The sequence below is a fragment of the Lepisma saccharinum genome, chromosome 22 (assembly GCF_977018435.1).
Source record: "Lepisma saccharinum chromosome 22, izLepSacc3.1, whole genome shotgun sequence".
NCBI lineage: Eukaryota > Metazoa > Arthropoda > Insecta > Zygentoma > Lepismatidae > Lepisma > Lepisma saccharinum.
In genome coordinates, this window is record NC_139250.1 from 56,507,910 (window position 1) to 56,532,086 (window position 24,177).

Sequence of the window (24,177 nt, forward strand, 5' to 3'; positions counted from 1 at the left end):
AGTTTATTGGAGAATAAATATATTGATTAATACAAGAAGAAGTCTACAAACAAGTGGAAGATTAAGTATATTGATTAGTAGAAGAAGAATACTATCGACTAGTAGAAGAAAATGCCTATTAACCAATCGATAGAAGAATATGTATATTATCCAATTGATAAAACAAGATGCCTCAAAACTAATAGATGAATCATCCGTTTAATTGATAGAAGAAGAGAAAGCCTTTCACATATCCAGAAGGAAGAAGAAGAAGAAGAAGTTTGTTAGCGAAATAGAAGAAGAAGTCCATCACGTATCCAGAAATAAGAATAAGAAGAAGATGCTTGTTAGCCAAATAGAAGAGGAAGTTAATCACGTATCCATAAATAATAAGAAGAATAAGAATAATAATAAGAAGAATTTGAATAAGAAGAAGAAGGAGAAGCCTTTCAGTAGATGAAATTGTTTAATACAGATATATGAGACCAAGAAACAAAGATACAGTTTTAAATACAATCCTGTATATAAATTTAATGCAATATGAAAATTAATATTATACGGTGCATTGTACCTTCCGTAGTAGGTTAAACAAGTTTTTTTTTTTGTTCCTTTTTTGCTTCTAAGTTATCAGTCAGTTTTATGTGCCCTGAGAATCTCATATTTTACCCTGGCCGAAGCCGGACTGATGTCACCCTCTTCGGAACGTCGCATCCTTCACTCGATTTACAGGTAAGGAAGGCGGACGAGCAAAGCACACTTAACCAATCGGACATCAAATCATCTGGAGTCTTGGACTCTGCTGACGACCTAGTTATTTTAGCCGACCTTTCAAGAAACCTTAACGCAAAATCAGTTTATTTTTGTACAACCATCCTTCCCCAACTCGGCCTCGAAGATTCCTTTCTCTTGCTTAACCTTGTCTTCGTATCGCAAGGGTGAAGTGTTTGTGATATCGAGGCAGCAAGGTGGTAAAAAGGGTTATTCTATTCTGTGTTTGAGACGGCCTATCGACGTGACTACATACGATTCTACGCTTGCTTTTGAGGCTCATACCTCACTACGGGGAGAGGTTCTGAAGTTAGAAGGGAGTGGGTGTCTATTTGCTTTGACGCAAAAAAGTATCAGAAAATGTTATGTGTGAGGTGTGGAAATAGAGATAAGGTGTACAACGGTTACTGTTGCAAAGAGTGTGATTTGTAAACCTTTTCCTTGTTCGGTCCACTCGCGAAAGAAAAAAATCTGTAAACTTCACATAATGTTTATCCATTGACAAGGCCTCCCCGATGGCGCAGTGGTAGCGTCCTTGCCTTGTAATCAAGGGGTCCCGGGTTCGATACCCGGTCGAGGTACAAATTAGTTCGGATCCCACTTTAAACTGTAGGGCCAGTCCCGATTAGCCTTACTGTGCATAAAGTGGACTTAAAGCACCAAATCAATCAATCAATCAATTATCCATTGGAGTGCAAAGACCCTCTGATTGCGAGTCGCAAAGCCTTGAGAAAGTTCAATCGGAGAAAGAGGAACCTCTTTTCATCTCAGATTTATTGTATTGATGGTAACGAAACAAGTGCATATAGATAGAGTGAGTGTATTCACCCGCCGAATATCACTGTATTAGAAGAATTTAAACTTTCATTATATCATTAACGCTCTCTACCCCCTCCCATATTTCCCCTCCCTCTCGTTCAGATACTAATTTACACATGTACATTACTTCGTGCATTAGAGTAGAAACAACTACCATAACATATTTTTTTACTACAGTAAGTGCCATTAGGGGGGTGTGGGGGTACAGGTTTACCCTTTACTTCTTGACCCTTGTCTAAGAAGAAAATTTAATCCGTACATCCCTTGTTTTTGCACCCAATCGACGGCACTTATTTCCAATTTATGACCAAATTATTCTTTAAACAGAAAGAAGTAACACAAGTAACGAAAAAATGTGTGGAACTGTTAATAACAAGAAATGTGCTCCAGAACGAAGTTGTACAGTTCAATTACATACGATGTCATGCACCCCTTGATTAATTGGAACTTCAGTCGGTTTAAAAATTATTAATTTTATTAGAGCATAATATTGTTTAATAACGGTGATAATATTTCCCTACACTAACGTTCTCTTGCCCCCCTCCCTTCCAACGTGGGCACGTCTATGATTTCTACCTATTAGTTTCAAACATTTGTGCCCTATACAAATAATATTGAATCTGTTTCTGAAGGAACATTCAATTGAAACAGTAGTTGTATCATGGTCTATAAAAGTTGTTTACCTTGAAATTATGCAAATGAGGGTAGATATTTAACTTTGGACGATGGGGGAGGGTGTAGGCGAGTATGACGCAATCGTACGTGAGGTTACGTAAGTATCCGAAAGCGTAGGAGTTTGTAGATGAGCATAAGAAGCGATGACGACGTTGTTTGAAAAAAAAAAAGCTTTCGCCCGAACAGGGATTCGAACCCTGGACCATTAAGTTAAAAGCCTAATGCTCTACCGCCTGAGCTATCCGGGCGACAGAGTTCCTAGAAGGTATGAGTAAAACATACATGTGTGTGTGTGTGTGTGTGTGTGTGTGTGTGTGTGTGTGTGTGTGTGTCGTTGACGTAGGTGTTGTGAAAAATACAAAGCTGTAGATGTTATAGTTTATTGGTGATGTGCTACATCGGTTTCCTTGACGCTGCTGATTCGTGTAGACGATGGTAAGGTCCGTGCTGATGGTAGGTGGTATCTGAAACGAGTGATAGAGAAGAATAAATAAGACGGAGTTATAAATCTGGAATGTGTTTTCGTTATTGAGAAGGAAAGGCGAGTAAAATGTGAACTGAATAGGTAATGAGTGTTAGAGTATATACAGCCGGGAATGTGTTTGTGTAAGAGTGGGGGGAACATGTACAAGGTGAGTGAGATGTTTGTTTCGCAAGGCCGGCGAGTCTGGAGCCGGAGGCGTTTGTCGGTACAGCTTTGTAGTGCGTTGCGCGACGCTCGGGAATGTGGGTTAGTAAAAGTGGTTTGAATTGTCGTCGTCGCCGGAGGGATAATGTCAAGGTGAGTGCGAGGTGCGGCAAGGTTGTCCGGTCCGTGGTATGTTGTCAAGGTTGTGAGCATAAGATGTAGATGGGAGTGCGTTCCGTGAATACGTAAGTGGTGTTGTCGGTACTTGTTTGGGTAATGTGTCCTTGGCGTAAGTGTATATATTGAGAGTACAGAGTCGATGTGTGATGTGATTTTGTTTGCATCCGCAGCAGGTTCTAGCAGTAACGGCGAGTAGGTAAATATGTGGTATTGGGGTGAGAATGTGTTTGGTTCGAGTGGTACGTTAGAGTATGGTAATAATATAAATGTTTTGTATCGTTACAGGTTGGATTGAAGGTTTGTTTGTTTCGATTGATTGTGTTAGGTCAAACAAAATGTCGAACAACATGTTATATTGGCGTTTCTGTGTGGACGTGGAGATTGGTGGTAAAGGGGAGATGTTAATAACAATGGGTAAACACGATGACGCCGATCCGTTTTCGATGGCGAAATGGTTTTACGGACCAAGCGCTAAATGTAGGTTCGAAACGAATGTGGAAAATGAAAAAGTTCGTATGTGCGAGTCGTTCATGCTCCACAATAGATTACCTGCGTATAATCATTTTAGTTTCGTGACTGATGATGAGTCTGTGATTCGCGAGATGTTACGGACCGGGGAATTAAGTGGTCCGTACTACATTCATGCTGCGGAAGACAATTTCAGGCAAAAGTGTGTTTGTATGGAGAGGGAGAGGGTGAATTTTGGGAAGGAAGTGTGGTCGTTAAAAAAATGTACGACGCAATATGAAATTAGAAAAGGTAATCCGACGAAATTAGATCTAGAGCATATAAGTATGCCGAAAGGTACTCTATATGCTACTTTGGAGGAGTTTGTTAGATGTAAAGTGGGTGAGCATACGATAGGAAGAGTGGGTGGTTTCCAAAATTGTTTTATTTTGGATACGGGTAAAATGTCGCGCTTAAAGGAAGCTATGGATGCTGCGCACGACGAATTTCTGTATGGGTGGAATGCGGTGTGGGGTTATTTAAGTCTGTTTCATGGTCGTCTGACACCGAGACACACAATAGGGGATATGTTCATGGGGGACATGCCGGATGATATGAATTTAGTTGAGTGTCATTATGTGGAAAAAGATAAATATTTACCGATATATAGTGTGTTCGGCAGTTTTTTTGACCAACATGCTCAATCGAAAGAGGGTTTGTACTCCTCATTTTTTCCTGGCAGTGAGAATAAACGTGTGAAATTAACATCTATGTTATCCTCATTGACAGAAAGAAAAGAGGAGACAGAAGAAGAAGAAGTGGTGTCGACGAAAAGTTCAGAGAATACGAAAGAAGACGGAGAAGACGAAAAAAAGGAAGATTCAATTGTGACCGTGGAAGATTCGTCGAGCACCTCGTCCCCGTCACTGTTAGCATCAGATTTATTCGCCAAAGAATAAACAAAGTACGGAATATAGTATGGTGAGTGTGTGTCTAAACAGTTTGTTACTTACCTTATGGAGAGGTTGGTGATCGTTTGCACACCAATGGTAAAGGGTCCTCTTGTTTGATCGCCGCTGTATGCGCTGCTATTCCCGTTGGATATAATGCCATTACTGGTGATCGAGATATAGTAGAGGTTGCGGGGATGTTAGCCCGCGGGACGAATGTGGAGGTGCGTGCTAGATGAGGAGGAGGAGGAGGAGGATGTTGTGATTGAGGTTGTGGAGGGGAAAGTGGGGGCGCTGAAGGTTGTAAATGGGGAGGTAGTGGTGGTGGCAGATTCAGAGGAACCCCGTCACTAGGAGTCGCTGCAAATGGTAAATAAATGATGTCAGCGCGACGTTCCAATACGCATGACGACTGCCAGATGACACGTCCGTCCACCTCAATAGTATCTCTCTGTAAGGTGTCCACGGTTCGAACCTGGACAGAAAACAAAATCACCATAAGTATGTGTGTGTGTGTGTGTGTGTGTGTGAGATGTATGAAGTAGTGTGATTTGTTTTGTATTCACAGGGCCCATCACCAAGAGGAGGAGGAGGATCACAAAATTTCCCAGGGGAGTATTGCCTACCCTGCAAGAAAACACACCGAGGCGAGCCTTGCGAGCAAGACAGCAAGGATAGTAACGAGACGTCGTACTATCTGCAATACATTGTGCGGAGGGAGCACACGAACGAATTTCTTCAGATACTAGAAGCGAATGCCATGCGCATAGAGAAGGAGATACAAGGTTTGATCGCCCTGTATACAACAATGCAGCAGATGCGGAAGGAAAGTCCGGAGATCGATGTTTTTTTTCAAAATGTGCTACAAGATCCTGTAAAATCCCATTGGACCCTACGAAGCAGCTATGATTTGTACAAATTTTTTCGTAAAGAAAATTTTGTAGGTGTCGATAAAAATCTTGCGGCTAAGTACGATATGAAATAAGAATAATGTTGATGGTGTCGAGTACTATGATGATGTGTTTGTACACAACAATAGGTGAATAAAAAATCACTGACCGAGATTTTGTTGTTGTTGTTGTTCGGGGGTTCTCCTATGAAATTAAGTTGTGTGATAGAAAAAGAATACTTACACCAGCGATAGTGTTTGGTAGCTGCGACGACGACGACGACGACGACGACGACGACGACGACGACGACGAAGAGTAGCGTGTATCCATGATGGTTCTGTAGTATGATTGTGCTAACAAGAAAATATTTTGGAGAATAAATACCTGTGATTGTGGGTCAACAGCAGCTGTAGAGTGGAATCGGGTAGAGAAAGTACCTAAGAGGAGAATTACTGAAAGTTGTCTTGATGTAGGTTTCGAGTATGTGTAGGTAATATATTATGCGGTCGATTACATATGGTAACGTAATATGTTATGGGGTCAGATTGAGTAGAGAGTAGCGGCGGCGGCGGCGGTGAGCGAAAAAGAAAGAGAGGAAAAGTGGAACAAACATGTAGTAGTGGTTGTGAAAATACAGAACAAGTTAGGTGTGTGGTTGTCGGGACGAGGATTCGAACCTACGACCTTTGAATTCGAAGTCTGTCACGTAAACCACTCACCTAACTTGTCCGGTATGCATCCTTACATGTAATGTTTTGTATTTATCGTCGACCGTGGGAGACAGAATAGCGACGGTGGATAAGATATAGTGTTGTTGCCTAGAGGTCCCCGGGTTCGATACTGTGTGGAGACATAAGAAGAAGAAAATGGTTCGATTCCCGATTAACCTAGAGGGTTCGAATCCCGCCGTTTGGATTTGGTTGACCGAGAAGCACACTATAGCGTAAGATGGATCCAGATGACGCATTGTGTTGCCTAAAAGAGGTCCCGCCGGCGGCGACGGGTTCGATACTCTGTGGAGACATAAAAAGAATATGGTTCGATTCCCGATTAGCCTAGAGGAGGGTTCGAATCCCGCCGCCGCCGCCGCCGCCGCTTGGATTCGAGAAGCACACTATAGCGTAAGGTGGATCCAGATGACGCATTGTGTTGCCTAAAAGAGGTCCCGCCGGCGGCGACGGGTTCGATACTCTGTGGAGACATAAAAAGAATATGGTTCGATTCCCGATTAGCCTAGAGGAGGAGGAGGAGGGTTCGAATCCCGTCGCCGCCGCTCGGACTTGGTTGACCGAGAAGCACACTATAGCGTAAGGTGGGTCCATATGACGTGTTGTGAAGAAGATAGTTCGATTCCCGATTAGCCTAGAGGAGGAGGGTTCGAATCCCGCCGCTCGGACTTGGTTGATCAGAGTAGACTGTAGTAGTAGTAGTAGTAGTAATCTATCGGGTAGATAGATATATATGTTTCGTCAACAATAGGACATAAACCCGGTGTATGTGTGTGTGTGTGTGTGTGTGTGTGTGTGTGACAAGGCCAAGCATGGCCTGCGGCCATGCCTGGTATTGTGCGGGGGGCCCCCTTCGTTTCCAAACGACCGTTTTCGAGGAGGAGGACGTGCTGGGTTAGTAGCATCAGCAGTAGTAATAGTAGTGGTGGTAGTGAGTTTCACGAGAGTGTATGGTATGGACGCCGCCGTCGCCGCTGTCTCCACGTCTCCGCTGGGTACCGAACTGCAACGTAGGCTGGGAAGTGCCGATCCAAATTCCGTGTGCATCAACAGGAGATACCCGATGTTTCCGACCTACGCCGATTACCAGGGTCGCCTGTCGACATACAGTCCACTTTGGCCCGAGTCGATAACCATTCGACCGGAGGAAATGGCGGACGCCGGATTCTTCTACAGTGGATTCGGGGACGTGGTTCGATGCTACTACTGTGGACTACGTCTGTACCAATGGCAGCGGGGCGAAAATCCATGGATAGAACACAGAAAATGGTACCCTCAGTGCATCTACCTTCGTCTGATGATCGCAGACGGTCTGTCTGCGGCTGCGACGTCCACTGTCGTCGACGGCGCCGTCGCCGACGCGGAGCAACCTCCAGCTACAAAACTCTACAAAGGTATCTTTGGAGCAGCAGCATCGGGAGCAGCAGCAGCAGTCGATTCCTCGGACGTGGATGGAGAAGAGGAGAAAAAGGCGGACGACGACGACGCCACAACGGTCGTTGTCGCCCCTGCGGTGAATGTGAACATGGAGGACAATCAACACTGTGTCATCTGTTATGTGCATAAGAGACAGATAGCTTACCTACCGTGTGGTCATTTTCTGGTGTGTGCATCTTGTGCTGTGAAGACCACGGATTGTTGCGTTCTGTGTCGTGCACGTATTGCGGTTCTACAAAAAATATACATGTGAAATGAAAAAACGTAATAAATGTGTATTAAACTATTTATTTTTTTCTTTGTTTGTAGTGTTAGTACGTACAAGCTTCATATACTAGAGAATACATATAGTGTCGTTAGTAGTAGTAGTAGTAGTTCTGGTAGTCTCCGGTTTCATTGGGCGTGCCAGTGTCGGTAGTAGGTCTTCAATATAGGGTGATACATGTGCATGAAGGTCTCCCATTGTCGGGCGTCCAGCAGCAGGATCTCGCCACCATCCTGGAGGGTTACCGTGAAGTTGCGAGCACAATCCTGAATGATGATGCTGAAGTCGGGTGTAAGTACACATTTCACGATACGTCGTTTGCTGCAATCTAGGCGACGATCGTGGAAAATGTCTGTAAGAAGTCCCATTGATTTGGTTAATTCTGTATATTTGTCCGTGCCGAGACTGATTCGGGAACCATCCTTCCGGAACACGATCCTAGTGTCATCCCTTTCGCCAACAACGGAAACCTCGAAGGCGTCGTCCACGGTGAAGACAATTGCTCGGGGGTCGACGGCGGCGGCCATTGTTGATGATGCTAGTAGTAGTAGTAGTAGTAGTCGTAGTAGTAGTGGGTGACGAGGGTGGTCTTTCGAGCAGTAGGAGCGACGGCCACAGGATCCCAAAAACAACTGGTCGGATGGGTATTTCACTTTGGGTATTTATGTTTGAAGACAGGAGGCCACGTGCGCACGAATGATGCGCAGTAGCCCAGCACTGAGAAGGTCGATCCGAGGACATACGAGTGGGTGGGACACATCATCACGGACGTTATGTTTTGCGACACAGTATCGCATGTACGCAGCAGCCTGTGGGTGTAACCCCTCGTAGTAACACATGTAGGCTGCCAGCGTGCGTCGTGCTCGTAGAAATCGTTTCAGTTCATCTTGTGTCAAGCAAAGTCGTTGGCCGTCGCCCACTAGAAACACAAGAATGCGTTCTGAAAATAAATAGTCTGTATGGACGACCATCACGTGGTCGTCGCCGTCGCGGAGTACTCTTGTGTAACCGTCACCTGTTTGGAAAAATGTTATTATTTGGTTCCAGTTGATATTGAGCAGCAGGTCCCGGAAGATATTCCAACAGAGGGGCACATCTCGTTCTGAGAAACGTAGCAGCACCGCCGGGAAACACTTCTCTAGTCCATTGGTATCGCCGTCGCCGCCGCCAAGTTCGTACCCTAGAATTATAATTTTAGTTGGTGACAGGTATTCTAAAGATTGCCGTAGGCAAATCAAATGTCCGCTGGTGGAGTTGGTGATCGTGGTGTCAGTCGGGAACGTCGTCGTCGTCGTCGTCGTTTCCATTATCGACGTCCGCGATGCGTTTTCTTCTTCTTCTGCTGCTGCTTTTTGTTCTTTGTCTTCTTCTTCTTCTTCTTATGTCGAATGGTCGCTGTTGTGAGGTGTTTGTCGTCGTCGCCGCTGGCGCCGCCTTTGGTGTCGTCGTCGTCGTCGTCGTCGTCGTCCAGGAATATGATCTCCAGGTGAGCAGTGACAGTCACCTCCTTCGCTTTCTTAATGTCTGCAACAACAGGAACAAGAGAAACGATCGATGAGTCTACAACATGATTGCACACATTGTATATTAGGGTTAGTGGTACAGCTAGTCGGGGTGGGAGTAGTGGTGGAAGGAGGATGCGAAAAATACGCACCAAACATTTGAATCGCGATGTGATCGTTTCGGACATGGTCGTTTGTGAAGTGTACGTGAAAGGGTCGTTTGGGAACTCGCATGCATTCGTGGCGTAGGTATATGCAGCAATAGTGACCGCAGACGGTACTGAACAAATCTTGATACTGACGTGGATTGTACTCCCACGATATGCAGTTTCGATTCATGAACCGGGCAAAGGCTGGCTGAATAGGAATGTTTCCGTAGGAGTCGAAATATTTGCCGTACCCTTCCTTGTCGATGTACACGGCGACCCAATGTTCTCCGTTTTTGGTGGACGGATGAGTGTTAGCAACGAGGGCTGCTGGTTTTTTTGTAACTACCACGTCGGCGAGAATATCACTCGGGTAAACACCGTGGAAAACGTCTCCGGTCACAGCATCTCCAGAGAGTACGTTGTGGATGTCGTACGTGTTCATCCGGAGTAGTTGTAAATGACGCCCCTCTCTTTTGAGACCTCCACCGAAGTATTATAGAGGAGGTATATCAAACACGTCATGGACCGTGTCAAGGGTGAATTGAATCTCGCTTCGATGCGTACCTCCCCTTTATCTGGTAAACTTCTGCATGACGGGTCATCGCATTGATCGGGTGTCAACTGGTAACATAACATGAAGTAACCGTTGGTAAACATTTCTCTGGTGATCATGTGCCCTTTGTCTGCATGATAAATATTTGTTCCTGTGAAGAGTGTATCGTATGCTCGTGTGATGCCTCCATAGTTTCCGGATGTAAAGTTCGGTTCCAGGGGCGCCGTCTGTACCAGCTGGTCCTTGAGGTACAATGCAAAGTAGTTCAAGGATTCGGGTGTCAAGTAAAACGGGTTCGTGTCTCCGCTCCCCACGAAGGCGTTGTTTGGAACCATTGTGAATATCAGAAAGGTTGGAATTGTTCCGTTGGTGATGTTGTTTAGTGTCAGGGATTTTCCTCCGGCCGGAACGGTGAAGGTTTTCAACTCGGATCGTTTGAAAAAATATTTTGCGTTACTCTTCTCTAGCGCTCTACTGTGTGCCAGCAGGTAGGTTGGGTGTAGTTTGAAATGTGGGATGTGTAGCGTTGCTCGCTTGATCTTTATTGTCACCGGTGCGTTTGGGGTGTCTCCCCACATGATGAATTCGTTTTTCGCCTTGGTGAGCACAACCTTCAACTCGACGTTGTTCAGAAGGTACTTTTCTTGCTTGAAAAAATCCGCATGCAGGTTGGTGCTAAGTTCCACATGGTTCTGGAGTTCCGTGCTCTCCGTGGCGGAGGAATCTGCCCACTGAAACAACTCTCGTCTTTTTGCAAAACCCTCGTTTGTAGCAGCATTCGCTTCATTTTTTGTGTCCTTGTAGAAACATCTGGATGTGAGGTGAGTTTTCGCCGCATCCTCGCCGTAGCCGATTACCGTCTCCAGAAAAGCCTTGTAGTGGTAGTTGGTGCTCGAAAAGGTAACCAGTTTGTCGTTCAGATAAACGGAGCACTGACAGAAGAGCGAATGTGCCAGATTGTTCACAACTCCCCACTGTTTTGTCGTAAGGTCGTTGTATTTCAATAGGGTACCGTCCAGTTTTGTCATTATCAGGTCTAAGTATAGTTTGGTCGTAGCCAGATCTCTGTAGGACTCGTCCGTTCCTTGACTCACAAATTCTACAACATTTTGATTTTCTATCGAGGCTATAGGGTGACAAATCTCTATGTAATTATCCACAATGCCTGTTTGAATACACGGCTCCTCGAAAATATCCAGTGACGATGCAACACCTTCCATTCTGTCTCTAGGTGATTACGACGGCGAAAATATATCCTTATGTCCGTGTTGGCGACGACGACGCTGACGCTGGGTTACTGTGGTGACCTTCTTCTTTTTGGTGCTACGGGTGGTTGTCTTCTTTTTCTTCTTTATTACTTTGGGTGCCTTACGCCGACGACGACGCTCGTTACCTGCTGTACTGACACGCACACGTTTGCACCCGACTTTCGACTGACCAACACGTTTTCGTTTCCGAGCATTTATACCGGAACCGGTCATGTTTTTTAATTTAGCTTCGGCTTTTGTCAGCAGGTTTGTCTTGCTTTCGTGTAGACGTTTCCGCACAATGTCTCGTACAGCTGCTCCGTCCGACGTAGCCACATCCGCTAATATATTCGCTCCGGTACGTAACGCCTCACGTCCTATTGTCTTGGCTCCGGACATCACAAGTGGTTTCACGGCTCGAAACAACCAAGGAAAAAACGACCCTAGGATCCAATGTCCGCGTTGATATCTCCGCCCCTGGTAATACGGTCCGATTCCACGACCTGTTTGCGCCTGCCGAATGTAGTAATCGACGATGGTATTGGTCATGATCGGGGTTCGTATCCAACTGTCTGGGGATCGAATGATGCACGTCTATTTATTTATCAATCGTATAGTCGACGACGTGGACGTTTACGGAATTCCAGTAACACCATCGACGGCGAGCTGTTCCCGTGAAACGGTATAATCTCGTTCTTATCGTTTCGAAATTCTATTTCGATAGTTTCGAACGAATATCTGGTGAGTGGGTAATAGTGCACTGTAGTTTACTCTCGGGTACTTTACACGTTTGGGTCTATGCAACGTGTACGTGTCCTGCTCCATCAACCATTCCTGGACCTGCTTCTTCGGTATCCTCTTGTCTACGGCCTTCCACAACTTGTCTGCAGTGGTGAACGATTCTCCCTTCTCCGGTGAATAATACGCTGCACCCAGGATCTTGTTTACATCCGTAACGGTTCCCATGCTACGTGTCTCGACCGTTTTCTGCTCGCTGTGCCACGTGCACTTCGTAGTCGGGATTTGATAGGAGTACGTCTCGGTGATTTCTTCTTCTTTTTACCCTCCTCGCCTCCGTCGATGTCGTCGTCGTCGTCCTCGTCGTCCTCTTCTTCTTCTTCTCCCGCTGTTGGCACACCTTCCTCTTTCACCAGACGACGTTCTACCCACGGCAATCCGCTAAATATTGTAGCACCTTCTTTATTTACGTTTCCAACCTTCTCGGGTGGCGTCGTCGACGTCGTCGTCGTGAGTACCGGTATGGTCAAAGGCTCCTGTTTCCTACGTACCACACGTAGGTACTTGTCCAGTGTCTGACGATACAATGACCATTTTTCGTGATCGTCCAAGTTTTTGGAATATAATATACGATGCATTTCCTGATCTAAACCCGTTAATTCAACGTTGGCTGCGTTCCCTTTGATTTTTTCAAACTGCTCCGGGGACATCAGAATCAATTTTTTGTAATGCATTTTTCTATACCGCCGCTCACCGATTCAACAATGTACCCAGTAAACCACTAATGACGCTACCTAAAAGAACGGGAAGAAACCCACCCTTCTGTACGAGAAGACGTTTTCTCTGTTGTAACGGTACGCTCTTTGTTGCTAATTTTCGTAACACGTTTTTGTACTTTGCAAGTTTACGTTTTGTCGCCTTTGTGATTGGAACGTTGTTGTTCAATACGTTCAGACAGCACTCGGATAACGTATTCACCAGTTTTGGATCGGCTTCCTTTAAAATAGCTCTTCGAAGTCTAGGTGGCGCCGAACGAAGTGTTTGGAACAGGCTTCTATTTGAGCGAATAAATTTGCTCATCGTGGTCGAAGGTCAGGCATCGATCAGCATCTGGAACGTGCACCACACAGTAACTAATACCGTTTTTCTTGTCGTCCTCGGACTGTGTAAACAATTCCGATCGTACACGGAGCGGTTCGGGTGTGTCCTGAGTGAAGTCCAGCAAACAATAACTGTACGGCACTCGCGTACATTCCTTAAATAGTTTTTCAAAGTTTCTCCACATCCCCGGGTAGATTTGACGTGCCAACGTTGATATTTGCAAGTGGTCTCTGGGATTCTTAAATATAACCATGTAGTTAGCGTTCAAGGCTATATCACGTGCTTTTGAACCTTTGGGGAATATATTTTGCGTTAGAAGTAACACACTCACGCAATTGTGATGCGACATTTTCGTAAACAAATCTGACACCACGTTATCGTTGTACGCTTCCGTCATCATATCATCCAGGATCACCAGACACGGACTTTGACTTGTGATCACATTGTAGTCAGGTATTCCGTTATAGTGTTCCACACCCTTTATATCCGGCGGATGAAAATTTGACCCTGTACACCACAGAATGTTTGTAAAATCTCCTTCGATCGTGTCCTTGCGGTTACGCAGCAAATTGGTTACAAATGTTGATTTTCCGCAACCACTCGGTCCGGCAACGATACAACGAAACGGTTGTTTCCATCTCAGTGCCATCGCATCTACTAATCTGGTGGTCCCACACGCGTCTTCATTTATGTTCTCAATCTTGGTACCCATATGGTAGTGTGTCGAAAGTGTCATTTTTCAAGCGTCTTTTTGTGTTCACAACCCGGTACGTTTTCTCCTGCGGTTCGCTTACCAGAATAAACGGACGTTTTCTGGCGATTTTTTTCGGATATCGTACTGTAATCTGTCTTTTTTCCTCAAGTGTCATAACAAATTCCTTGATAACATCGAAATCAATTGTCATACTCGTACCATAGTCCAATGTTATTCCTTTCACTTTCACCACTCGACATTCCTTTTGTTTCTCCGGCGACCATACACTTAATGCGTAATTCTTCGGTCCACCAGCTACAAATTCACGAATGTAGGATCCCTCACCAAATTCCGCCAACTCGTCTGTCAAATCACCGAGATAATCTCCCAAACGTAATTTACCTCGGTTCGTGTCTGTCTCCCTGAATATAACACTATCCGTGTCGCAATACAAAATATCCTCCTGTAAAGCGTCCAACAACTTATATAGACGCAGTCTGGCAAATGTGGTCGTGTACGCTCCTATGGCCACGTTACCCTTTTTGTTGGTGGGTGTACATTCATCCAGGTACGTCCAGTTTACAAAAACTGTATCGTCGTTCACAAACAACAGCTGTTTTACTTCGATACCCGGTTCACTTAATTTTTCAAACAAATCTCGTGGTTGTTTGATTATGGTCGTTTGGGGTTTGTTTGGATTTTCACAAAATTTACCCCACAGTGAATTCAAACATAGTTTCGCCACTGCACGTAAACCAGGATTTTTTTCCACTTTTTCCTTTCGAAGTTCGATCCCTTCGTGTTCACGATAACGTAGAAGATACTCGTCTTTCTTTTTCTCATCCGTACACCATGTAGGCCAACCGCTACTCTCCTGTTTGATCTGAAGGAACGTGTCCACGTATTGAGCGAACAAACCGCCAGTCTGGGTTCGAGGATCGTAAACACTTACTTTGTACTTCCACACCTCGTACACGTTCAGAATCTTGTACCCTTTTTCCACAGCAACACGAACTTCATCCAACACCCACGTTCCCACAATAGCTCGCTCCTCATCCGTATGCTGACAACCATCTTTTTTTTCTTCTAACTGATCGCACAATACTGCACATGTACGACACAAAGGAAACAACAGTTTTCCACCGGTCCTCAACGGTAACACAGGAATGTACAATCGTTTCGGTGGTAGTACCCGTACTTTCACAATCCCATCCATCTCCAACATATCCTCCGTAGTGGGTATATTCTCACCGAATAACACCTCCGGATGACCTACCGGGGCCTTGGCGAATTTATTTACCGTAGGATACAAGGATGTAATGTCGAAATATTTTATCTTCTCCTCGGAACCTGACGTCGATGAGTACATTTTGAACACTTCCACACGACCTCCATATAGAGCATCCCGCACTCTCAACGGTAGACATTGGAACGTGGGGTGTTCTTCCAACTCGCTACTCAGTGTAGGACGATCTTTTAATATCTGGAGAAACTCACACTCCCACATTTCGACTACTGTATAGCCCAACTTACGAAATAGATCCGATATTCTCTGGGTTCGCTCATATCGTGCTCCCATCGTGTCCGCTGGATCGGACTGTATCTTCTTCGATACCGGACTGTTTCTTTCCTTGAAACAATTAGGACAACCGTGAAAGTAACACCCATGATACTGATAGATGGTCTTGGAGTCTGCGTCGTATCCATCCACAGGAATACCGTTCACAACTTTGTGCTCCCTTTCTTTCCCTGCATACTGTAATTCCACGTGTTCTGTTTTCTCCACAAACATAAGCCATTTTATAGCATTTTTCGATTGGTTACCGAGCTGTCTGTAACCATCGTTGGGAATTATTCCCACTGTACTCGGAGGAAGAAAATGACGTCTGTACGTCAAGGAACAGGCAGATGCAATCGTGAAACATTCTACCAGAATATCCACTCCCGCTATGTCCAGAAAATGTTGTCTGAATTTCAACACACCAAGACGTAACACGGTCACATCCTGAATACAATATTTTCGACACTCGTATGCGTTGTCGTACAGTACACACCTATCGGCTTCTTGCTCATACCACTGGTAAAATTTCTCCCGTTGTTTCGAGGACATATGGTCTGGATCGAAATAACGATGATGTGGAAATGGACCTCTGTAATTCCGATTTGCTTTTGTGTTGAAAAAGTGTGGGTAGAATCCTTTTGTCTCTTGTAGTCCAAAGGTTTTCGAAAAATTTGACAACGGCATTTGCAAATAGTTTAGCGAATCCAGAAAACACACCTTTTTGCCTATACTCATGTACATTATCTTTGTCCCATCCATTATAACCTCCGGTGGTTCCACGTCGCGTTTCAACAACTCACACAACACAAACATCCCATCATATGCTTTAAAATTGTGGGCGACTAGAACAATCTTTTTGAAATATGGCCGTTCGATACATACGTAATCCATAAACTCCTTTACTGGATCCTCCTCGAAACAATGCTGTCTTATTCCACACACGTTACAATTCTTTTGCATGTCACCGTCGTCCATACAAAACCTACACACCTGCTGGACCACACACAAACACGGTTCATGGATATACGTTGATGGACGACCAACAAACGGCGTACATTGTGTAGCTTCGAAATCGTAAAATACAAACAGGTACCGTTTCAACGCGTTTCCTTCTCCCCGTCCTTGATGTCTTTCCATGTAACACAGGTGGTTGAATTCTTTTTGTTCCTTACACGTTTTACAATATCTGTAGCCACATCTGTGTTTTCCCGTGTACGGATGCGTTTCGTCTAATAGTTGGAAACAACCAACACAACTTCTGATCTGACTACAAACCGTTCCCTTACCGTAACGTGTCGTCAAGTGTTTTGCATAACAAATGTCACTGTTAAAGTTTCTGTTACATCTAGCACAACTCACGGTACGTTCCTTTTCGCACACAGGTTCTGACCGACACTGAGGACACATACTCTTACAAACATGCCTTTCGTTCCGTGCGAATAGATAGCATTTTTCGCAAAAATACGGAATTGTAAATGCACCCACAGGATTTACAATCACATCGTAATGGTTTGTGTCCTGATTCAAAAGAAGGTAAATTGACTTTTTGGCATCGGGAACGTTTTGTGCAAACACAACTTCTGGCTGTTCCAAACTGTTAAACACAAATATTTTGTATTCGTTACGAAAATAACGCTGGAACGCAGCCAACTGAATAAGACCCCCTCCTGTTTCCTCCAGATCTACATCTGCTTGTCGACATAAATCCAATGCACATTCCGTCAATCGACCATCGCCATTGATGAACATCTGCTTATGTTGACGAAAATATTCAGGATCGCTTTCTTTATTTGCATACATTATGCCGATCACCAACGCCTTTGCAAGACATATCTTCGCATCCTTGGAACCACTCGCCTTTGTACTCTTCACCGTCACCACACTCCTTTTCAACTGTACATAACGTTCCTTCGATAACACACCCCTACTTGTATATTTTCTTCCATATCCTACAGGCATATCGATCACCGACACCTCCATCTCCATCAGATCCGTAGATAGAAACGTAGTATTTGATTGGAGCACTCGAGCAACCACATCCCATAATATATCAGGATGCATTTGACTCATTCGACGTAACGATAAACCAACAGGTTTGATACTTTCGTCTGTTACATTTCGCAACACAATACCAATCTTATCTGTTGCTTTATACTGTCCGACGATATGTGACACCACATGGTCCAAACCTTGGTGCACCCATTGTAACGCATCTGTTCCATCCGGTCCATTAAAACTAAACGTCATTGTTGTACATTCCGCGTTGTATTTTTTTATACGACGAACGCCCACCTCTTTCAAATTCACATATTTATTGTACGGCACCTCAACACGACGGTTTGTTTCCTCTTCTCCCGCACCTTCTTCGTCTTCCACCTGCCTCAACCTCGATCGCGATGATGTACCTGCACCATCTTGATTTCCACCGGCAACGTCCACTCTCAGACGTTCCAATACACCCAATTTGCTACAAGGTTCCCCTTCACCCATTAATCGAATCACCTCCTGCAGTATCAAACGTTTCCTATCCACACTTCCAGTCGTTCCTAGTCTCTCGTACTGGTCGAGTAAATAATCACACGCACTCAAATAACTACCGTGTGGTGCAAACATTGTCGTCACCAATCAAACCACCTTACCAACACAACAGTCGAACAAATATAAACGTTTCCCCGACACAACTGTACGTATATATTCTCTACCCATCCATGACGTCAACTCACCTTCACACAACCCCAACCGACGCAACAACAAAGGACTCAACTCCTTCTCCAAACTCAAAACACGATCACGGAAACGACAACGATCCGACGCTAACATTACTCTTGGCACCTCGTAGTACTTGGCGACCTCGGAAAAACACACACGTTTCTGCATTCCATACACACTAAGCTTCTCCCATCACATCCTTCCTTTTTGTACCTGTTCACCTTGAGACAACGACGACTACCTCCACCCTAACATTCCGTACCACACCCAGTTCACCTCCATCGATCACGTACTTGCATTTTCAAACTACCTCACTTTGTTTGAACAAGGACACCCACATTTCACCACAACGACATTTTATACATACTCACCTTGAAACATCTCTAATATTCCGTACCACACCCAGTTCACTTTGATCGATCATATACTTACATTTTGAAACTACCTCACAAGGACACCCACAACGACATTTTATACTTACTCACCTTGAAACACACACATACTTCCCTTTTCCTTATTATACTTACTCACCTCGAGAAACCACGGACCCATTCGTTCAGTCTGATACAATCTCCCAACTCCCGCATCACGTCACTTTTCACGCAGATATTCTGCAGAACAACGTAAAATTTACGTTTACCCTCTTGCCCTACAATCTCCGGATGGGTGCGCTGATAGTAATCAAATAGATGAGGCGTATTATCACGATCGCGAAAATAACTTCCAAGACGTTCCATCGTATGCTCCAAACACGTCAGACAATTTTCTTTCTCATACTCTCCCGAGCAAAAATCGGAATGGTACGTCAAGCATTCATGACCCAATTGATTTGCATACCCTTGGAAACAACCACCACACATTACCCTATACATCGCTGTATAGCCCTTCAGCGTATTCACCACGCACGTCTCATCTAAAACATCCGGAAAGCAACCGCAACTAGCCAGCATACAACCCGCCACCTCCGCACCACACGATGTCCCTGCCACGTCGCTCATTTTGCGTAATAACACACTCCCGCTCTTTTACTTTAACTTTTATACCACTCTTACCACATCCCTCCTCTCCACAACCTGCTCACCTTCGATTCGCACCCCTACCATTACACATACTAACATTTCACGACAGCATGACTCAGTCGATACAACATTAGACTCCTAGTACGGGCTTCGAACCCCTACTACACCTCTCCCCCATCTCTTCCATCTACCTACAATCTCCTACGCTATCATTTACTCCCACACCCTTCACCCACGTTGCGTCATATCGCCTACAACACTCGGTAACCTTCAATTATTAAATACCTACCCTCATTTGCATAATTTCAAGGTAAACAACTTTTATAGACCATGATACAACTACTGAAACTTCCATTAAGACTTACACATTCTTATACTAAGATATTTTTTCTGTTAAAATAACACCATGACCATTTTGCAAGGGAATTAAATAAATGACTTGTTCCTTCGTTCACTTTGTTTGAAGACATAGTCTGTAAGGAAAAGCTATATGAAGCGTCCCCATCCTCCCCTAAGCAAATAATTCCAACGGAATTAAAATTTTGTTAAGCGTAGTCTCCAAATTCTGTTCTCGCCCAGAGCAATAGGATATGAACAATTAAGCTTCCAAACGTAGACAAAAGTGAAAACCTAGTTGAAACGAATAATTTTTGAGAGCCGCTTCAGTAGATTATAGCCCACTCTGAGTGTGCACAGAAAATATAATTTCAAAGGTAAAGAGTGTCTTTGCAAATGATCTGCCAAGACTGGCTTTGTGTGAGCATTCTCTTTCTCACCCGAGGTGACTTCAATAGAATAATAAGTAATGTAACTTTCAGAGGAAAGTGGTAGGGGACACACTTAACTTCGAAACCTGCATTCAGAAATAAATGCAACCTCTCGTACGAATGCAACAGGACAAGAACAGCGGGGTTAGATGGTAGAAGAGCCGCAGGCTAAACCTCGCCATTTAATAAAGGAAAACTAAAATTAAACTTGAAATGTGGCTTGTCGCTCGCGTGTCGCTCGAATTTGGCTGTTAATTATCGTATTGTCTCCGTCTGTTGTTGGAAGTGAATGTTAAAGTTTGGGGAGATTTCTCACTGAAGCTATAAACTACAAACAACAAGCAACACGCGACAAGGGGCACGTGTCGCTTGGAAACGAACTCTCAATAATCAATTCACTCTTTCATACAGAAGAGACATGCCAATTTGCAAGTTTCACTTGTAGCTTGCGTGTCATTGTGACTGTTCCGTTTATCAACACCGTACATCGTGTAGCCTCGTGCTCTTGTTCGATCGTGTACGGTTAATGTTTTTGCTTTAGACTGACTGGGCTAGTGTCGCTTGTCGCTTCTGTTGAATTCTCCGTGTTGCTTGTCACCTGGCGACACATGTCTGTTGGAAGCGAACCAATCAGTACGGAATTTAACCTTTCGAGCAGAAGCGAAACGACAAACTGCAAGTGTCACTGTGACTGGCTCGTTTTGTCCATACCGTGTATCATGGCACCTCGTGTTCTTCTTCGCGCATGTGCGGTGAATGTTTTGCTTTAGATTGATTGGTCTACTGTCGCTTGTTCTTTCGGTATGAAACCCTGTGTCCCTAGTCGCCTGCCGTTTGAGGAGCATTCAGACTGAAGTGTAACGTGACAGGCGACACTCCACAGAAATCAATGAAACGTTTCGAACTGATGCTGCACGAGAAGCTGCAAATATCGTCTGCCCCTTGCGTGTCACTCCAACTGGCTATTTTCGCAATGTTGTGCATCGTAACGCCTGCTTCTGTTGTTAGTGGAAGCGCGATAAATGCTTTAGTCTATAAGACTAAGGCTATCCATGACTCTCGTCGCTGTGAAAGCCCAATGCTCCTTCAGTCACAGTTCCCCCTTAACCCTTTCATAGAGATTTAAGATCGAAGCGACAAACCTCAGGTGACAAACAACAAGCATGACGGGCTCCTTCAATCTAAACCAAACATTCAACGCTCATGAGCGTAAAATATAACGAAACTACAAGATGCACGTTACTGATAAAACTGGCCAGTTTGAGCGACGCAAGCGACAAGCGACACATTCAGCTTGCCCAGACGCATAGATTCCAAAAGTTAAATTGATTACTGAAGGTTCACTTCCTAAGAATACGTATAGTTTGTCGGTTTTTGCTTATTGCGTGTCGCTACGTTTCACATAATAGGCCGCACAAGCCTGCATTAATTTGCGAAAACCTCAACCAACACATGGAAACTAAAATTTAAAACTCAGCATTAGGGCAAATTTGTCCTTTTCCCTAAATTCCACAGTGGGGCTAAAAATCCTTAAATACGCCACTGACTGCGCAGCAGTTACCCCTTCCTCAACCCAGCTGCGAGGCTGCACAGCAGTTAACCCCTTTCTCCACCGAGCCGAGAGAAATACTAGTCCCCCCTTATAATTCGCTGTACCGAGACAGACACTTCAAATCCAAGCTACGTGCTCTCAATTGGCGCCTTCTGTTGTGTTGCATAACTTTTTGCCCGATTCGGTTTTGCACGTAGCTGTTTACACACAGGAAGAAATCATGTGGCCTACAAGAATTGTGATTGGTAGGACGGGATATGCAATATTGATTGGTACCCAAAACGGATGCAATTGTGTTAAAATTACAACACGTAAATTAGACAGGTTTCCAACAAGAATAGTAACAATTTTTCTCGTGAGCAAAACTGTATAAATGAAAATTTTCAAAAACACTGTAGTATTTGTAATCATATGCATGTTACCGACATTTTAAAATGAATTTGATTAAGCTAATTTATCAACTTGTGGTGGTTCCAACAACATATACACAATCACTCGGTCCTTATAAGACCACGTTCACACGTGTGTGTGTGTGTGTGTGTCTGTGTGTGTGTGTGTGTGTGTGTGTGTGTGTATGTGTGTGTGTTTGTGTGTGTGTGTGTGTGTGTGTTTCATGTCTATTGAAACGTTATTATATACTATGTGCTCTGATTAAGGATGTTTTCAGTAAATATTACTCAGTTATTAGTGAAATTTTAGACGCGGTAGCTCAGTCGTTAGAGGCGTCTGGCTACCGTGCGAGAGACCCGGTTCGATCTCCGGCGGGGAGAACCGGTATCTTTTCCACCAGTTCAAGCGGCTCCACGGCCCACCCAGCGTCGTATAAAGTGGGTAGCTGGAGTAGACTCTGAGGGGTAAAGACGGTCAGGGGCATGGTGCTGATCAAATCACCACCATCTCAGGCCGTGATGAACAAAGTGTGAGGGCCTATCTCGACACAGCCTATACGCTTTCATGGCATAGTGTAAATCACTGGGGAGGAGTTTAGCTTTAACCTTTACGAGGGAAATTAAAGATATGACCATTTCTTCTTGTGTATACATTATCTTTGTGTTAATCTGTTTATTATCAAAACCATTATATGTATGCTCTTTGCTTCATAGCCATTAGTAAAAATCTATAAAGTAGGGAATTATTATTGAGATTTCCTTAAATGTATTAATATTACTGCAGGTCAAATGGAAGGGGATTAATCCGCATGCTGCCAGGAACCGTCGGTCGCTTAGAAGTTACCACCATGCTTGATGTAAGTAAACACTTTAAGACTGAAATGGACACGTACTGGAACGGAGTGGCGTCTTAGTAGTTGTAGAAAATATGCTACGGTAGTGCAAGTGTATTGTTTCAAAGCCACACTTGGTACGAGCTCTTTTGTAGCCTCTTTTTTTATCAATTGAATACCACTTTTTGACATATATTGACAATTTTTTGTCGATGTTTTAGCGCTTAGCGATGTTTTAGCGAAATTTCCCTTTTTTCCCACCTCACACTTGGTACGAATGCCACGATCTTACGTGATATAACTTAACCTATTCATTTATTACGTGCTAAACTACACGAGAGCCTCTACGCGCTTTGACCTACTTAGAGAGTAGGTGGAACCGTACGTTCTGGAGCTACCCTTTGACCTACTTTTTATTTTACGACGTTTTACGCACTAAACTAACCTACAATGAGAGAAAAATGGATAGAAAAAGCTCTGGCATCACTTTTTAAGCTTTTTTTTACCTCCTGCAAATCTTGCTCTTATGCTACCTCGCCTTTTGACCTACTTTTTATTTTACGACGTTTTACGGACTAAACTAACCTACAATGAGAGAAAAGTGGACAGAAGAAGCTTTGGCATCCCTTTTTAAGCTATTTTTTTTACCTCCTGCAAATGTTTGCTCTTATGCTAACTCGATCTTTGACCTACATTTTTGAAATGACTTACGACATTTTCCTATAAGTCTGTCTCCTCTTACTGTAAAAGGTCCCTCAGTGTAATCTACTACGACCTTGTGCTCTCAGCGTAATCTGCTACGATGTTTTTTTTAAAAAAAGAAACTCATGTGTGTGATCTTCTGCGGTGTGTGTGTGTGTGTGTGTGTGTGTGTGTGTGTGTGTGTGTGTGTGTGATAATCAAAATTATTATTTTTGTTAAGGCCCTCAAAAAAAATAGAAAAAATTAATATCCCCAGCCATAGAGAGAGTGGGGGGTGTGCGCGTGGTGCCCAACACAAAGTTCTATAATGGTCATGGCTATCAAAGCCATATGCCTCTGTAGAGAGTTTCATGAGTTATTATTATTTTTTTTTTTTTGCGCACCGAACTAACTTACATTGGGCACCGATCGTAGTGTGTAGTGTTAATTTAATCGGAGGCGCCTTATCGACAGGATCGTCGTTCTGCAGTACCGTCGAGATGAAATACAAATTGTACACGCGCTTGCCGAAATGTTTTCGTATGCGCGGAAGGGTGTGCTCGGACCAGTGTGGAAATTTATTTGTCGCACCGACACCGAGGTTTGCGAGAGTCTTCGTGCTCGAATTGTTAGAGGGACTCGTGGTCGAAGATGCGGTGTCCGTCGTGCTGGCGATGCTCGTCATCTCAATTTCGTCGTTGGTCTCGGGACGTTAAGGCTTCTATCAAGAAAGGATTCAAAACGATTTTGTCGGGCTGGCGCAAATCCAAAACTAATCCACTAGGATGATGAATTAATTGCAAATTTGCAGCATCGACGTCGGACGACGATCTAAACCAGGCGCGGCATTTTTTGGCACACTCTGTAATTGTTCGTGGTGGGTTGCAGCGAGGAAGGTTCGGTGCCTACGAGTATA

General features: G+C 44.2%; 3 protein-coding genes and 1 non-coding gene across 4 annotated transcripts; 1 reads left to right on the forward strand and 3 right to left on the reverse strand.

Moving 5' to 3' along the window:
- Nucleotides 1–2,416: 2,416 nt before the first annotated feature.
- TRNAK-UUU (transfer RNA lysine (anticodon UUU)) lies at nucleotides 2,417–2,489 on the reverse strand. Its single transcript has one exon. It is a non-coding gene; the product is annotated as a tRNA-Lys (tRNA).
- A 4,530-nt stretch (nucleotides 2,490–7,019) lies between these two features.
- Nucleotides 7,020–7,754, forward strand: LOC146004880 (baculoviral IAP repeat-containing protein 7-B-like). The gene has a single exon (XM_083143907.1). It carries the CDS (start codon nucleotides 7,020–7,022, stop codon nucleotides 7,752–7,754), a length of 735 nt encoding a protein of 244 aa, XP_083000033.1.
- Nucleotides 7,755–9,855: 2,101 nt separating this feature from the next.
- On the reverse strand, nucleotides 9,856–11,190 carry LOC146004881 (uncharacterized protein F54H12.2-like). Its single transcript, XM_083143908.1, has one exon. It carries the CDS (start codon nucleotides 11,188–11,190, stop codon nucleotides 9,856–9,858), a length of 1,335 nt encoding a protein of 444 aa, XP_083000034.1.
- A 2,561-nt stretch (nucleotides 11,191–13,751) lies between these two features.
- On the reverse strand, nucleotides 13,752–15,860 carry LOC146004883 (uncharacterized). Its single transcript, XM_083143909.1, has one exon. It carries the CDS (start codon nucleotides 15,858–15,860, stop codon nucleotides 13,752–13,754), a length of 2,109 nt encoding a protein of 702 aa, XP_083000035.1.
- Between the last annotated feature and the right edge of the window lie 8,317 nt (nucleotides 15,861–24,177).